General features: G+C 26.0%; 1 protein-coding gene across 1 annotated transcript; it reads left to right on the top strand.

Annotated features, from left to right (window-relative positions):
• The first annotated feature begins 1,156 nt into the window (after window positions 1-1,156).
• Window positions 1,157-18,168, top strand: LOC113557146 (arylsulfatase B-like). Its single transcript, XM_026962477.1, has 8 exons — window positions 1,157-1,645; window positions 3,132-3,291; window positions 8,713-8,939; window positions 12,891-13,146; window positions 14,822-14,979; window positions 15,225-15,360; window positions 16,258-16,413; window positions 17,650-18,168. The coding sequence occupies exons 1-8, from the start codon at window positions 1,532-1,534 to the stop codon at window positions 18,102-18,104; spliced, it is 1,662 nt and encodes a 553-aa protein (XP_026818278.1). The 5' UTR covers window positions 1,157-1,531; the 3' UTR covers window positions 18,105-18,168.
• Window positions 18,169-19,398: the final 1,230 nt, after the last annotated feature.

The raw sequence follows: 19,398 nt of genomic DNA, 5'->3' as shown, positions 1-19,398 counted from the left end.
AATAATATCATTAAAAGTATATGTCATTGTCTAGATAATATTCTTATCTTTAAATTTGATAATAGGTAAATTTACTCTAATATTAAAGCTAACGTCACAAAGTGTATTCTACTGAACGAAAATGTGTTATGATGTACGTTAGTAAGACAGAGACAACACATGCGGGTATGGCGTCCTCTTAAGGAGAGTTTCGTTTCGAACAGATGCTATAACGACTTGTTTATATTTTATACATACTTTATGTATATACTATATAATAGTACTAAGCGCCCGCGTTTTGCACTTTTAATGCTCAGCCGTATTAAGTGACCTAGACCAAATTGTTCACGTTCACTTTATATCACATATTTCATACAGCATACACTTCGGATTTATATGTTAATGTACTACCACTACTACCTACATAAATGTTACTATATTATGGTATATATTATATATTTAAATGATGAACCATAGAGAACAACTCGAGAGTCTCGAGCCTAAACAAGTATTAATACTATTGAGTTTAGTCGTAATCGTTTTTATTATCATTTGTCATAAAAAGTAGGTATTTTTAACAAAACTCCAGTTTTGTTATTTTAGATATTTCAAAGAGCCGTTATAATAATATAATAATCGCGGATAGAAAAATACGTGTTTCAAATAATTAATTAATCCGTGATGCTTGAACCGGTTTAGATTTATTTTTATTATGATTGACGATTGTTGACTTCTTTGCGTCGTTGTACGAAATAGTATTGCGTCTAACACACGGACAAGTAATATAATATGTCAATATATAAAACGACTGAACTTGTAGAACACATTTTATATAAACATATATAAATACATAATAAATTATAATAGCAGTACAATTGCACGAATGCATGTTAAAATATATATTATTAAGGTTGCGATCATAGATTCGTTTGATTGTTATTTTTAATTATATTTTAATGACAAGCGCCTAAGGAGTATGACGTCGACGTGAATAAATGAGTGTTTTATAAAGTTGTAGTATGCAGTGTAGTATACTACCTAATTTAAACAAATGACTCTGTATAGGTATAATAAATTCTATAAACCAGAATTGTCAGGCGGCAAACGAGTTTTCGACCTTGAAGATAAATGCCAGACTATAATCACGAAGGTAATACGGATATTATTCTTGAAGATATTATTTTGTAATAGATACCTATAAGACGTTCATAGTCCAGTGTTAACGTATTCTTTCATTGTCATATTTTTACTATTTCTTCATCGTAGTATTGTAAATCTTAAACAGTAGTTTATATTATGCACACAGTGACGAGGTGTTAGGCCATATTATTTTTATATTAGTTACCACCTATACGTTCGCGTGTTCGTTTGGTTTTTGATCACACGTATATAAAACGGCAGTATGATTTATCGTGAGTGCGCTATACTTATTTCTATCTTAAAATCAATTCGTTTGAATCAAACGTTTAAATTTATATAACGGTTAATTGTTTTGTTACTTTTTTTTATATGCGTATCAAGAAATTAAAACATCTCATATTTTACATAAATCATGTTCCGTTTCGCGAGTTGCGTGATTGTGTTAATTAGTGTGGTGACCTATGCCAAAGTGTTTGCCACGAAGCAAAATCCTCCTCATATTGTTTTCGTGTTGGCCGATGACTTAGTAAGTGTTTTTATAAAAAAAAAAAGTGCAGTTATATACACAATACACACAACACATATATATATATATATATATATATATATATATATATATATTATAGGTATTTTAGTGTTCTAGTAGTCTTTTCAGTTTGATCAGACTAAAGTTTTAATTGTAAAGAGCTCGGTACAGCCCGGTGAGAAAAAAATATGATAAACAATATGTATATCCGAGTATTATAAGTAATTATTTGAATTTAAACCAAGTTATTCTTAATATTATATATATATATTTGTATATAAATATTAGACACCTATATATTTATGATAAAATTGTTATCCTTATTTGTCATAAAGCATTATACATATTTTTCTTTTTACTTTTGCATTTTTAATGTTTTTAATACTGTATAATAAATAATAATATACCTATTATATCTATCAATTTTGTTGTGTCGTTAAATAATTCTATTTTTTTATTTATCAATTGCATATTAGTTTTTTGTTGAATTCTAATTAATATACTATCATTATTATTGGTAGAAATCATTCATATATAAGAATCCGTCTACATACTTAATTAATAAATTTTTAATAAAAAAAAAAAATGCAATATTTGGATGTGCTTACCAAAGTAAATAAATCATCAAATTGGGCACGAAAAGACTCAATTAAATAATAAATAGATTTGAAAAAACTTAATAATTTTAATAATATTTTAAGCAACATCCTACTAATTAGAGAACTGATCAGTGATCGTTGAGTCACAATAAATACATGGGAAATTAATCAGTATATAATAATGATTAGATATGGCTTTGCAAATATAATTTTTTTTATCTAAAGTCTCAGTAAATCGAATTATTTTTTTTTATTCTTTTGATATTTTGAACTACTCAGCGATTCGAACTCTCGGTAATTCGAAATTTTTTGAAAATCCCGCTGACTTCTAATTATTGAGAGTCGACTGTAATTCTAAAGGATAATTATATAAGTATATACAAATATTTAAATACAATAAAAACTAAATTTTGTCAATAGTGTTTAAATTGAATTATTGAGAAAATAAAGCATTACGCTTTATACAATTATTAACACAGAACGTCAAATTTTCAAATTTATTACTATCTACACAATGATAAACAATAATCAAACATTTTAATGATTTAAATGTATAAGACATTGTACCTATGTGAAATAAAATTATTTTTTACCCGTTAATTGAGAAGGAAAATAATATGTGTCATTTAATGGAATTTAATTTTAACTTAAAATTAAAAATAAAAATAAAATAAATTATGGTAAGTTTAAGTTTTACAGGTAAAAATTTAATAGGTATCTGTAGAATTTAAATGTTTTTACAATTAAAAAATATTGTAATGGGGGAATCTACATAGGTACAAAAAAGCTACAATTGATAGTATTTAGTATTTAGAATCGCAACTATATTGTGTACTATTACCTATGCATATTTATTTATGCTAAACTAAAAAATTGTTTACACACAGGGTTGGAACGATGTCAGCTTTCATGGATCAAACCAAATAATCACTCCCAACATCGATGCATTGGCATATGATGGAATAATATTAAACAATCATTACAGCGAATCTTTGTGTACACCGTCCAGGTCAGCATTACTGACCGGAAAATATCCTATTCACACTGGTTTGTTTATTTATTATTATTAATATTAATAATATTATTATTATTATATCTTAAATGATTATTACAAGGCTCTTACTATACTTACTTATGACTTATCCATACCGTAGGTACATAACATATTATAATTATTGTGACACTGTTGAATGTTGATATAGTGTATGGGTATAATGACTATATAGGTATTAATTAGTGATATTGTGTACCTAAGTTATTTGGTATACAAATATATTTTAATACATTTGCAGACATGATATAACAATATATAACAATCACTTTATGCAGTTTATAAATATGAAATATAAATTATAATATATTGTCTAGTTTTTTTTTATTATTTATGATTTAAGTTTTAAGTATTAAAACGAGCCCACAATTAAATCATAGTACAAATTACAAGTTATAACCAAGACCGACACATTGACTATATTATAGTCATTGTACATATAAATTAATATACGTATTAAACGTATATCGGAGAAACATGAAAATAAAATGACGAAATCAACTATTCTTACAATAAATTATTTTTGTATTTAAATATTATACTAATTTTAATAATTTAAGATTATATTCACACCGTGTCACTATATATCCTATTTTATATCCTTATAAAACCTTAAATATGTTATAAATAACAATATTCATATATTATAATTATATATTTGTATATACTTATAGATATCTATTAAAATAGTATTCAGTTATTTAGCAATAACACTAATAACTAATAAAGTAATAAGTAATGGCTAAAGTTAGTAAGTTGCAAAAACTTACAAAGTATTACTATTATTAGTAAATTTATAAACATTTAAATTAATATATTTTATTATAATATTTTTATTTAATTTTTATTAAGTATAGGTACTAAGTTCACGGGGGTACATATGAAAATACATAGGTTTTATGTTTTTATACAAGTATTAATCGAGAACGAGTAGATAATATTCAACTTTTGTGATTGATCAACAATTATGTCTGAATTCGAATTCAATACTAAAAAGGTTTAACTTTTTACTCTCTTACGTCAAGAACTATGGTTTTTGAAGATCCTGGATCACGACCACCATTATAAACATTAAACCGTATAAACAATCAACGTAAAAACAAATAACTAATAATTTTACTATTTAGGTACTTCAGTTTTTGAGCAGAGCGTGGATACTAAGGTACATTAACACATTAATGTATTAGTTTGACAATGGTTATGATGTGTTTTATTAGTGTGTCATCACTTGTGAGTTATGTTTGTATATAAATACGATTTTTCTTAGCAGTAGGTACTAGGTATACTCTAAAAGATTTGCAAATAGAAATTATACCTATAAAGCCAATAATACATATTATACACACAAGTAATGTACATAATAAAACTGTTTGTTCATTTTGTAGTATTAAATAAACTGTTAAGATTTTAAAAGGAAGTCAGTTTCACATTTGTTGTCCCAGTTTCAAAAACGCGTAGGTACCTATAGCATATGTGTGTTATACATGATCAATTATCTTTATTTTACGATTTTTCAATTTTTAAATAATATTATAATTTAAATATGTTTATAACTTGCTTAAAAATTAAAACTAACGTACAAAAACAAATAGATAATTTGTTTATATAGCTCCTACGCGACAGCTTTTGGCAACTGACCGAAAACTCATCGTAATCAACAATATTATGTACCAATATAAGATGAATATAGCGCAAATAGTGTTTGAAGTTTGCGGTAGAGCTGTCGCTCAGTTCTATACTGGATTTTCAATGTATTATGTAGTTAAATCACTAGTTTTTGAGGAGGCTATAGCAATTGAGCAATTCTATTTCTGCAATTTGCGCCTATGTTCATCTTATTTTTATACATAGATACCCAAGTTTACTCTGTCGACAGTGATAGTTAAACGTGGCCTAGTAGTCACAGACAAACAAACAATATTAAATTTATTAAAGGTTCCAAATCCAATCAAAGAAATACATTAAAACTAAAAACAGATATTATTTTTTATGCATATTGTAAGTGAAAATTCTGACTAAATTGAATATTAAAATGAAAAATAATAACCTTATTTTGTATAGTAATTAAAAAAATTTTATTCACATAGAGACTTTTCACAACTTTGTATTGGTTAAATACTATATTTCTTATATACGATAAAATTATCAACAAATTTAGATTAATTTTAAGCTATTTTTACTGCGGTACTATGTAGTATGTACCTACACCGTTCTATATGGTACGTTGGTAAGTGAACATAAAGTAGGTATTATTATAATTGGTATGTTACATATTAATCATATTATAGACTCTTGGGTCAATCAAAAATAAATAATAATTCTTAATTAGATTTTATTGTTTTAATTAATCTAAAAATTACTAATTCATAACAATTTTAAAGTTATGATGATAATATGATGTGTAACAAGTGCGAAATAAAATGTTTTACTCAGTTGGGAGTAGAAATTGACTGGCTCCCGTAAGCTATAAATCAATATCAGCTTTAGTAACCATGGAAACTGTTTAACGAATTTTCATCGGGTGTGTATTAACATCGTCGCATAGAAACTATAAATTCCAGTGGAAGAATATAATTATTTTGAAGTTATAATATTGGGGGAAATAGTTTTTGTAAACTTGATAAAGCTGAAATATCTATAATAGTTGAATTAAAATATAATTATCGATGATTAATGCTCATATTTACCCATTAAGATTCATAGTTTTTTAATTAGACAACATAAATACTGGCAACACTAAAAACTATTTTGTATAAAACGAGTAATAAAATTAACAAAAAAAAAAAATACGATGAAATTTTAGTAGCAAACAGCTGTCAACAGTGTTATATTTTTAATCGATCGATTGAGCTTAATTAAACGGATTCATTTAATATAAAAAAAAATAAATATTTATTTTACATATTTATATACTTGGATTTTTCTGTTATAAGATATACAGTAAATTCCCGTTACAACGAAAAATCCTGTTATAACGAAAGTCATAGAGTCCCCTGCCGAAAAGCAAGGCTTATAAAGAGCTTATTCGAATTTTCGTTACAACGAAATTTCCACTATAACGAAAACAATTCGGTCCCCTGGAGTTCGTTGTAACGGGATTTTACTATATTTTTATATGTATATGTTGGTTTTTATATCATAAACTCGATAATTTTTAGGAATCACATATAATGAAAATAATAACAAAATAATATAATTATTTTAAATAAGTTGATTTTCTTGGTTATTTCCACATTTTTTTTAGACTTACTATCCAACTGCCATATATTTAAAAACAAAATAGCGAAAGTCATTATACATTTACTTTCATAACTATAATATTATAATAAATAATATAATATAATGAAAAATAAAATAATAAAATCTCATAATAATAATAATAATGTCATTGTGAACTGTAGAGACCCGATAAGAATCGTTTTAAAATTGTAAAGTTTGATCATTATTATTCTCAAGCTCATCACATTAGTTAGGTATACTTACAGTTTAGTCAAGGTTGATGCGGTCTAAAGTGACTAACAACGTCCAGTGTCATTATTTAAGAAAATATGACTGCTTATCGTACAATTATATTTTTACATAATTAATCAATATTTTTGTAATTTATCAAACAATTATATATTATCTACTGTATTTACTAGATACACGCAGACTGCTGTCATAAACCCTGAATCATAATAATTACTAATTAGATAGATAAATAGATACTGTCTGTTTTTATAATTGAATATGAGTCACATTTTGTAGTCACTAACATTAGGTATACAAGCAAAATTGTTGAATTTTAATTAGGATGCGTACAAAAAGCTAGGCTATTTGTCTCTGGTTTTTTTTTATAATTTACTATGTATAGTATATTGTAATGAATACTTCAATACACGTTTAGCTAATCAGGATCATCTTTTTTTTTAAATTGATTAGCGAAACTGACATTACAGATATTTGTTATATATACTAAGCTAATATTTATGCACATTATATATTTTATGTATCTATATATTACTAAATATATTATATTTAACTCTATTATATATAAAAAATAAATTACCACATGTGATGGGATATTTTTTGGTATATACAGGATTTTAACAGGAAGACACGACAAATAAAAATGAAAAATTAATACAAGTTAAACGTAAGAAAAAAAACTATGAAAACGTTAGTAGGTATGGGTAATAAATAATTTAAGATTAACTCATGTTGGAAAATTATCAAAAATAATATCTTAAAAAAGTTGCTACGTTTCTAGTGAATTTATACCAAAAAAAATATTTATAGTGTAATGAGTTAAAAATAAGATATAATAGGTTCTGATTTAATATTACTATATAAATTAATAGATAGTGTTTAAATTGATATTCTTAGCTCATAAGTCTGATTTTTTAAGTGCATTTAATGAATATTTATCGACCTATATTACTTTTTTGACTACGGATAGTACAGTGAACGACGATCCAATAAATATACTTAGTTGTAGTTTTTTTTTAGTACATATTTAACTACATATTTTTAATTTTTTGTTGTATACGTGTATATTATGTTAAATGCTTACTTCAATAATAAATGATTTTTGAGTGTCTAAAGTCCTTAGTCTACTTATATTGGTAATAGCACTAGCACAAATTATAAAATAATTACCCTTAATATACAGAATGAATGGATTTTAAAGTTTGATCTGTTTAAACTTTAAATTATTGGTACAATATTATGTTATGTTATAATTACCTAACAATATTATTAAAAAAATATTACCTAATAAAATTATTTACATACTTCAAATACATATATTGTGGCCTGTAACTATATTTAATTACCTAATTTACACACATGATCAGTATTCTCTAAGGCATCGCCCATTTGCGCCAAAATAAAAAAGGTATGTTTCTTCCGTCAGCCCATTTGCGCCAAATGTACTTATTATAATTATAATAAAGTAATATAATGTTTACTCAATTAATAATTAGTACAATTTTATTTAAATCATAGTCAATTGTAGGAATTTTTTTAAAATAATAATCAATAATGCACAATTTTTTGAAACAATAATCAGGATTGGTATAAATTGTTTTTAAAAACTATAAAGTATAGGTAATAATAGTTGATAATATGCAAAGCTTTAAAATTTATAGACTTATAAAAATAACTTTATTATACGTTACAGACACGTCATATTTTAAATATACGAATTAACCAAACCGTTAATGTAAAATGTTTACACAGGTAAATTTGGCACAAATGGGCTATATCCACGAATACATTTTTTTTTGGCACAAATGGATAACCCCCTTCTCTCCAAATCTATCCGTATTTACTCTTTTGCGTATATTTTGATAAAATATTGAATTAATAAGTTCTAATTTACAATAAAATACTGAATAATATCTATTAAAAGTTTTTGTAACTTTTCTATTTTTCAGGGACTCAACATAATGTGATATTAGAACCTGAACCTTGGGGATTACCATTGAATGAGATATTGCTGCCTGAACGTTTAAATGAATTAGGTTATACATCTCATGCCGTAGGTAAATGGCATTTAGGTTATTTCAAGAAAGCTTACACACCTACATATCGGGGTTTCAAAAGCTTTTATGGTTTCTGGAATGGATATCAAGATTATTATACACATATGGTCCAAGCAACTGTAAGTATAACTAAAATCTATATCATATTAAATATTATTTTTAATGTTTTTAATTGAAGTATAATTTACAAACATATTTGTTTAATGATGTTATACAAAATATAATATATATATTGGAAAAATATAAAGCCTGTACATTTTAAGAAAATCTATTAGTAAATTAAATACTTATACTAAGTGAATAATTTTTATTAGCGTAATTTTCCAATTGAATTATTATATTAAAACAACACCTAAAATAATTCCTTTTATTATTTATTTTTAATTTTAAATACAACAAACAAGTTTTTCACTTTAAAGGTTACATAAGAAAAGTAGGTTAGGTTAGGTTAGCCTAACTAATTTTTAAGACAGTTATATTTTTTTTGAATAAATCTATTTAGTTAATACTAAATACTTAAATTATACATATTATAATTGGGTCTGATATGTTTGTCCGACACTTGAATGCCCGACAATTCAATTGCCCGACACTATTTGTCCGACAATACTTTTACCCCACATAACTTTTACCCGACACTACATTTGTTATATAGAATAATTTAAAAAAACCAAAATCAGACGAATATTTTGTCATGGATTATATTGTTTTATATGAAAAAGTAAGATGAATAAAACGTATTAGTGCAATTATAAATGACAGAGGAAATCGATCAAATTTATAATTTCTAAGGGGAATCGCTCATAACATTAAATAATTGTAATTGTTGTAAGTAGTATAGGTAATGTTTTTATTAGTATTTATTTTTGACACATATTTATTGATTCCACATCAAAATATCCCGCGTAAATAATAATACGTATTCCACGGATGTAATATTTTCCCACGAAATAAAAAAATTATCGGCACTTGCTTTTGTACCTATTGACAACAATATTTCTGCATTTGAAGATATGGATGAGCGAATAAATAGTAGGTACTACGAATAACAATAAATACTTAAAAGTAATAGTTCATAGCTCAGTACTATAATAATAATTATAATAACTAATAAATATAATACTTTTTGACGAAAAACATATCATTTTAATATTTTTTAATTTATTTTTTTTTGTATTTTATAAACGTTAATTATAATTATATTGTATTGCTATCTATGTAACTTTTATAAAAAGGTTTAAATATTTTTACCAGTACATTTTTACATGTCACCATATTTATGTATGTCACAGAAATGTCAAATGTGTTATTATAAGTTGTATAATTTTGAATTTAAGATTAATTTGTAAATAACATAATATAATATAATATTTTGTTGACATTTTGAATAATTTTTGACACATTTATTCATAATTTAATTTGATATTGTCGGGCAAGTGTAGTATCAGGCAAATGAAGTGTCGGGTAAATGTATTGTCGGGCAAATGGTGTCGGGCAAACGAATGTTCGGAAAATATACTGATCCCATTATAATTGTATATATATATACTACAGTAGTTTTTAACCGTTTTAACCATGCGGCACACTTCATCTCTTACAAAATTTTCGCGGCACTCCAATCTATATAATATGTGAAATATATTTTATATATTATATATACAAATAAATACATATTTATATAACTATTAATAGATTTTTTGCGGCACAATTCAATAGTGCTCACGGCACACAGTATATTACATAGTGTATTATACTATATTAACTAGGACTAGGATTTATTTCTAATCATCAAATATGCATTTTATTTTGTTAAAATATGTTTTAAAAATATAATGAAGTGTACATTAAATTTATCAATATCTTTCAAATTATTATTAGAGTAGCTGTAGTTAAACATAACATAGCATAAATTACCTATATAAGCTAAATGATGATTATCGTCAGTAAATTAATTCAATTTATATAGTTTTTATACTAATTGTATGAAATTTATATTAGGATGCATAATATGACATAATAGTATCTTTAATATACCTAATGACTATTACATTATTTCAATATAACATGATCAGGGCCGTAGCTAAGAATTTTTTATGGGGAGGGTCCAGCTCTATAGATAGGAATTTTATAATTTACTAGGTACTTTTACTCATCAGTCAAAGTACTATTAGCATTTATAAACAATCCAACATCAATATTTCAAGGATCAATAACATTTTAAAAAGTTTAAATAATATGCAACACGCATTCGAAAGCCAAGAAAGTAAACTAATAAGCTATTAGCTATTAATTTTGAAAATAGAAATGCAATGAAAATTTTGTTTCAGATTTAGATAGATAGTAAGCTGAATAGCTACTAAATATAAATATGCAATAATATGTATGCAGTATGATCAAAAACAATTCATAAATACAATAAAGAAGGTTTTTCCACTTAAATTTTGAATTGTCACTAATCTGTAACCTAACCTATGTGAGACGCTTTTTTGAAGTATTTGAATGCATTATAAATACACTTGTTAAATATTTTATAAAAGGTTAATTAAAAAAAGCTAACGATTTTTAAGATATCGGGTCTTTGTAATTCGTGGATCTGTAAATACAGGTTAGGTTAGGTTAGTGATATCAGTTTGACCGGGAAAATTTTTATTAAACATGGCAATGAACTACAGACACTATCAATTCACTTCGGATATTATACTATAAATTTACTATATTATATTAAGTATTTATTCAGTTAAAATAAATGGCTTTTAAAAATAAACATTTTACATTTTAGAATATACTAGAAATTTTTATATTTTCTACTTTGTTAAAGGAGGCTAGATTACATAGGCGTAGGAAGGTCATATTTTTTGGGGGGGTCTAGCCTTCCTAGGGGTAGACATGTACCGAAATGTGCGGGGCTTCGCACCACACGCCCCCAACCAGTATAAATCTGAAAATATACATTATAAAATACAAATAACTTGTGAACATTTTATTATTTTTAGTTCTCCAAACTAAATAGTACTCATACTTTAAATAATAGCAATATTATAGTGTATCTAAAATCTAAGTATTTAATTATAAATAAGTATTCAGTTAAATAACTTACGCATCAAAGGGTCGTTCTTACAATATCCCCTAAAGTGTTGGTTAATTGGATAACAATATTTTGGAAGGCCAGAGAACGAGTTTTTCCCATTATTCCTAATTTAATATTCATTATATCGTTTAGAATTAACGAACATTTCAAAATTTGAATTGTTTAATATAAACTCATAGATTTATCTTCTAAAATATTGTTATTTTTTAATTTTATAATAGCTATATTTACTTTAGAACCAAAATTGATCGAGTTCAACTCAGACTGCGTAAACGCCTTTTTTTCTATGCCGTATCTGTGTAAGACTGAGACAACACATGCGGGTGCAACGTCCTCTTAAATTTAAATAATTATTTAAAATAAGCACAATTTAACCTAAACAACATAATATTGATAAACAAAAATAACGCGATATTGTATAATATTATAAGAAATGTAATGGATAGTGGCATTAAACATAAACGCCATAAACAATTATTTTTATCAATATAATTCTTTTGATCAACGACAATGATTATTAATTTTAAATATAATAAAAATATTTGACTTGAGTATTTTTTAAATTTTGATTGCCCAACATTTTTAAAAGGGCTATTGTTCGAACTGTGGGGGAACTAAGCCCCCAATCCCGCAGATACGGTCTTAAGGCTTGAATATAATAAAAATTATAATAATACAATAATAAATATAAATTACCTGTAACTAGTCCATCATAATAAATAGCAAACTCATGTGAAAAGATTGATCGTTTTTTATTATGTAAAATATGTATTTGACACAAATAATATGATAACCTATATTATGTGTATATATATATATATATATGTGTGTGTGTGTGTGTGTGTGTGTGTGTATTAAGAAATTATATTTATAGAAAATGAGAAAATTTTTCGCAACGGGTCTTAATGCTATTGATTATGATTTTTGTCAGCATTTAACTCGAGTATGTTTTTATCTTTGTTTGTTATTTGTTGTATTATAGTTTGCTTCTTTTGAAGGGTTTGATATGAGGCGTGATTTAAATCCAGATTGGTCAAGTGTTGGGAAATATTCAACACATTTATTCACCAAGGAAGCCACTGATATTATATCGAATCATAATAATTCTGTGCCCTTGTTTTTGTACCTCGCCCATTTAGCTCCTCACGCTGGTACTTATGAAAATCCATTACAAGCACCTCAAGAAGATATAAATAAGTTTCAATCAATCAAAGATAAGAACCGCCGTAAATATGCTGGTATATTAAAATTAAATATTTATAAATATATTACATTCATTATTATTATTATTACTTATTATATATAAGTACTCTTATTTATACGTATTATAAATATGAGTATATTATTTAGATTTAAATATAAAACCATGTGGGTACTGGGTACTATTATAATTATAGAGTAAATAAATTGTGTATACTGTATAATATACACACAAGGAATTTTTGTATGGGTAAGTAAGATATTATATATAATTGTATAATAATAAATTATGTAAAACAATAAAAATTTGCGGTGGTGCCATAATATCTCGGGCCGGCACGGGTGAGGTTAGGTTAAGTTAACCTAGCTATCACGTACCATCTACTTACATAAATATCTATGTTTATATTATAAAAATTGTATTTATAGTTATTTTGTTAATTTACTTTATTACATTTTATAGGCCCTAGATCACTTTGTACGGCCAGGTAAAAATTTAAATAGCAAAACGCGCGCGGGCACTGTATTATTATATACATATTGTTCTAGTTGCGCCTCTGTAGATATGAAATATAAACAACTCGTTAAAGCAGATGTTTGAAACGCAACTTCTCCTGAGAGAATTATTATACATTTTGAGTTAGGCGTGATAAATGTAATAAATAGAGTTTTTAATGGAGTCCTTTTTCACCTATACAACATTATCTCAAAAGAGTTACTACCTCTTATTCAATACTTTGACAGAACTTATATTAATGGTAACATCAACAACGCAAGATACCCTCCTTCTGTTTGGAATGTAAGACACTAAGATATCAAACAATGTCTAAATCTCGTTGAACAAATAATCTCAGTGTAGCTTTAGGATGGAATAATTTGGTTATTAAATTAGTAAGAACAACTAATCCGAATTTTTGGACAGTTTCGCAGGCAATAAAATTGGACGAATGTGGCAATAGATTTTATAAAGTACAAAAAACTAATGCTGGTGACCACTGACCATATAAAAAATTATTAAATTTATGTGACTAGCATAAAAAAGAGATTCCCTATATTATAATACGTGTGGTTTTTAAAGTTTTTAACGATATTTTTTATTTATACTTATATCTTACACAATTTTAATTTTTAACATAACTTTTGTTAATATATTAGTAAAAAATTTAAAAATGTATATAATATGACTTGATAATATACTATATTTTATAATATTTATAATTTACTTTTAATTTTATAATAATGCAAATGGACTTTGGTTTGAAGTTGATATTTTTATCCGACTGCCTTTTGTCCGCGTTCTACAATGCACCTTTTTACCCGACTGCATAATGCGTCCGTGTTATGCAGTTTAAATAATAGACTAGTGATCTTCAACTTTTTTGGAACCACGACCCACTTTTTTAGGCTTACATTTTTCGCGTCGCACGTAAGTTTGGCGGAAAAACCAAATAAAAAGCTAAAATTGCTTTTAGTAATACTATTATAATATTATATTATAGAATAGATCATATAAACTGTATTTTCATTTATACGACATTTATTTAATCTATTAAACTTAATTATTATTTTAAAAAGAAGACTTATATAGCGACTCAAAAATGGGTCGTGACCCACCGGTTGAAGACCACTGTTAAATAGACCGTTCAAAGTAACAAATTTCCCTTTTTATGTGGTCATATTTTATGCCTTATTATAACATTTTATGTGTTCTAGGAATGATAACAAATCTTGATGATTCAGTAGCTGAAGTATTTAATGCATTACATAAAAACAACATGCTTGATAATACAATATTCGTATTTGTTTCGGACAACGGTGCTCCGACTAATGGTATTCACAGAAATCATGGTTCCAATTGGCCGTTGAAAGGAGTAAGATTTTATAATGATAAATAATATTAATATACACACCTAAAATACGATAAACCTTTACATTTGCATTATCAATTATGATATACAATATACATAGTATTGTGTATTACTTTAGTCCTATCAATATATTTTATAAATTATAATTTATAATCAATAATTTTCAATATTATTGAGTCTGGGAATATTGGATTAAATAATTAGTTAACTTGATACTTATCAATAACTATGATCCGTTTTTGTAAAAGGAAAAAGCTACACCCTGGGAAGGTGGTATTCGAACTGCAGCATTCGTTTGGAGTAAGTTGTTAATTAAAAGGAAAACACTTCCAAATCAACTAATGCATATTTCTGATTGGTTACCAACATTATACGAGGCAGCAGGTAAATGATAATATATTTCCAATTATATTATTTGTTATTTAATTTTTATAGTCAGTATCAATAACGATTAGTGATAGTGTGTATTAAGTATTTGTATTTGTAGTTCCATTCAATGGCGTACTTCAACCTGCATTTTTTTGTGAGGGGTCCTCTCCTTTTAGTACGCCACTAATTAAATTTTATTAGAGCCCAGATGCCTTTATAAATACATAACGGAAAACCCTTAAAAAAGCGCAGTAAGTGAGTTGATACCCTTGACCTATGTAAATTATGTAAGAGTTTATTCCCGGCTCATTAATTGGTATGTACGAGTTGATTGAATAACAATAGACTGCACGAACGTAAAGAGTTCGACCACCACACACAATGGCATTTTGTTACTAATAATTTTTCACGAAACCACTAAATTTTCTTACTAATAATTTTTTTAATAAATTATTAATTATAATATAATACAATAAATAATTAATAAATAAAAATTGAATGGTTTTCAAAATATGAAATAACTAAAATTTTAAAACTACATTTTTGAAAAATTTGTTAGCCAACCTCCTTGTGGTGTCTCTTGAATTACGCTAATAGGCTGAATATTTGACTAAATATTGAAAAAAATATATAATGACCAGGGAATCAATTCGTATATACCTCTTAATGACCCGGGAATCAATTCAACGGTATCGGTGTAGGTAAACAGATACCCAGCTAGGAATTAACTCGTAGGCAGCCTAAAAAAGATTTTAATACATAACCAATATAGAAGGACGCAATTCGTTTACGTATTAAGCCATTGAGGTACACAATATTAAAGAAATCAACAGATACCTAATGAAATAAATAGTATTAGTATACATATATATATTAGCTTTTAGTGTTAAATAAATTTATTAATATTTTCAGGTGGAAATATTAAAGATCTTGGAACTATTGATGGTATTAGTATGTGGGAATCATTTATAAATAATAAAAAATCTCCTAGAAAACAAGTATTACATAACATTGATGACATAACTGGTTACGCAGCGATCAGAGATGCTAACTTCAAATACATAAAAGGTAAGTTAAAAATTATTTAAAGAATACGTACACCTAAATATAAATTTAAAATATATAAAATAAAAAAATTTATAATAACCTAAAACCTTGCATGATTACCTTTTTTGGTCAATAAAATAGGTTTAACAATATTTTAAGCATCAAATATCATTACACTTTTTAATTTTATCCGTTTGTGCAGATATTTTATATTTTCATGCATATTATGCGCAATGTGGGCACATTTCATTAATAATAGTTTAGCTTTTAGGTATTCTTTAAAAAAAATGTTTACTCACTAAGTAAAAAATGCAATAAAAAATACATAAACCACCTACTTAATATTACATATCTATTATCTATATAATATAATGTATATGTACAAGGCCGTAACTGGTCTAGGTATCCGGACCTCTCCGTAATTTTTAAAAGTATAAACATTTTAGTGGTAAATATAGTTCATTGACTATAAATTATCAGTATATATATTCAAAAAAATGTTGGAATTTCCGTATTTTCAGTTAAGGTCTTGTATATATATATATATATATATATATTATGTATTAAGTTATAAAATAATTAATTAAATGTCTTATACTCTTATGTATTGATAAAAATTAACATGACATAATTTTTGTAAATTCAAATTCTGGTATTTTTTTTGTTTGCAATTAGATGTGCATAATTTATAATTTCGTTGTTTTTTTCCTGTTCTTCGTTGTACCTTCTAATAATCGTTATTTCACCGTGTTCGTAATTCTGTTTCAACCAGAATTACAAAATTTCTCACTAAAACAAAATACAAAAATCCACGGACTCAATATTGATATATTGTTTTTTTATACCGGGACTTAAATTAGTATTTGATTTTTGTCTTCGTTCGGGTGTTAGACTCATTTAGTATGCACTGGAAATAGGCACCTACTATAAAAACATAATTATCCAAAATTATTTTTTTGACAAAATTGAAAACACCACAGACACATATAAAAGAGATAGTAGCTATTTCATCGTTTTAGTTTTGTTTTTATATTATATAGGTTTTTTTATAGGCTATTCGTTAGGTAATATCTAACCATCTAAATACACTTATTAAAAGTTTTGCTTCGAGATTTACAATAATATGATTTACCTAAGTGTCCTAAGTAAAATATTACAATATATTATTCACGTATAATATTGTTAAACTCGAATCGTTTACATTATCATACTTTATTTATAACGTATGTAGCGTATAAATATTGTTTATTATTATAGGAAGTACATTTTTGGGTTATCTTGATTATTGGTCTGGATCGTTGTCTCCAAGTGCGCACCAATATAATGTTGATGCTGTATTAAACAGCACTACAGCCAGCATACTGTCAGACATTAACGGGGATCGCTTAACGTCGTCGCTGATTGCGTCTCTCCGCAACAGTTCGACAATACGGTGTGATTTCGAGAAAGACATGAATCCGTGCAAGCCGTTCACCAAACCATGTTTATTTCACATTGTTAAAGATCCATGTGAACAGGTCAATTTGAATTATAAACCTAACAGCAAAATGAGAAAATTTGTACAGGCTAAAATTGACTATTTCGAGACTTCTTTGAAAAAATTCAGAGAATCTGCGTCCAAGCCCATGAACGTCAGAGGTACCAAAGATGCAAATCCTGCTTTGTACAACAACACGTGGGTGAACTGGGAAGATCATCAAAAAAATATTTGAATAATGGAATACCTAGTGGATACACGAGTTTAAATAATTAAGTTTTAATTTAAAATTGAAAGATTATCACACTTAAATTTAAGCATTATTCTTATAGCTGTATCAAACATCAAAATACACACCTATATTATAAATATAAAAATGTATATCTTTGTTTTTTTGTAAACGCTTAAACTTTAAAAATATTAATTAAAGCTATTTATAAGTTTATATAATGAGCAAGGTAATTAAAAAGTTATATGTATTTTGTTTATTAAACCTATACTTTAAGTAATTATTTATTGTTTATTAATTTAATTATACATGTGTATAAATTATACAGTATTATATAAATTATAAAATGCGTGTGTTGAAAATCTGCATTGGAAATCTGATTTATTTATTAAAATTAACTAAATTGTAAAATTACAAAAGTATATATTACCTTGATGGTAGATAATAAAAATAAAAAATATGATAGAATTTAAATACCTTGGAAGCCATGGTATTATTTTATACATATTTTTTCAGCTTAAAAAAAGGTTAGATTAGGTTAGGTTTGGCCACAAGCTACCTATTTCTAAAGTCATGGATAGAGCATTACTCATTAGTCACTACTGTTATACAACATATAGATATTAACACCACGATATTATTTCGTTTACTAAATAATTGATAGCTAGTAGAATAAGTAATATTGACATTTGATAGTTTTTAACGTAGGGGAAATATCATTTTTTATTATCAATCAATTACAAAATGGTCATGTTTGTTGTATATATACGCTGTAATTTGAGCAATTCAATTATGAAATTAAAAATAGTATACAGACCGTTTAGTTTACAAAACTAATAATATGATAGAACAGTGGAAGAACTCAAATCGATGAAATATATATAATATAACAAAAAAGTTATCATTGAAACTGTTTAAATATGTTTTTGTGACAATTTAATAAAAAAGTAGGATAATATAATACAATGTACACACCACATAGCCACATAAAATAGTAATTTAATGCCTATCTAATAGTCCTAATGGTAATTCGATATTAATGGCGTGTACCAGTTGTCCTCAAAAGCACCTTTTTTTTATACCAATTCCCCCCAAACTGCCGAGAACAAAATCCACCAGTTACTTTTACATATTATATACTCTATACACGATTATAATACCAATCCATAAAATAGGGGAGGTAAATATGTAAACAATAATAATATTTAAAATAAAAGGATAAATACAATAATTATAAGCGACATAGTATACAATGTAATTTGTCAAAAAGATACTCTAAATCGTAAAGTAATTCTATAAA

This window comes from Rhopalosiphum maidis, chromosome 3, assembly GCF_003676215.2.
Source record: "Rhopalosiphum maidis isolate BTI-1 chromosome 3, ASM367621v3, whole genome shotgun sequence".
NCBI lineage: Eukaryota > Metazoa > Arthropoda > Insecta > Hemiptera > Aphididae > Rhopalosiphum > Rhopalosiphum maidis.
This window is presented reverse-complemented; position numbering and strand designations above follow the sequence as displayed.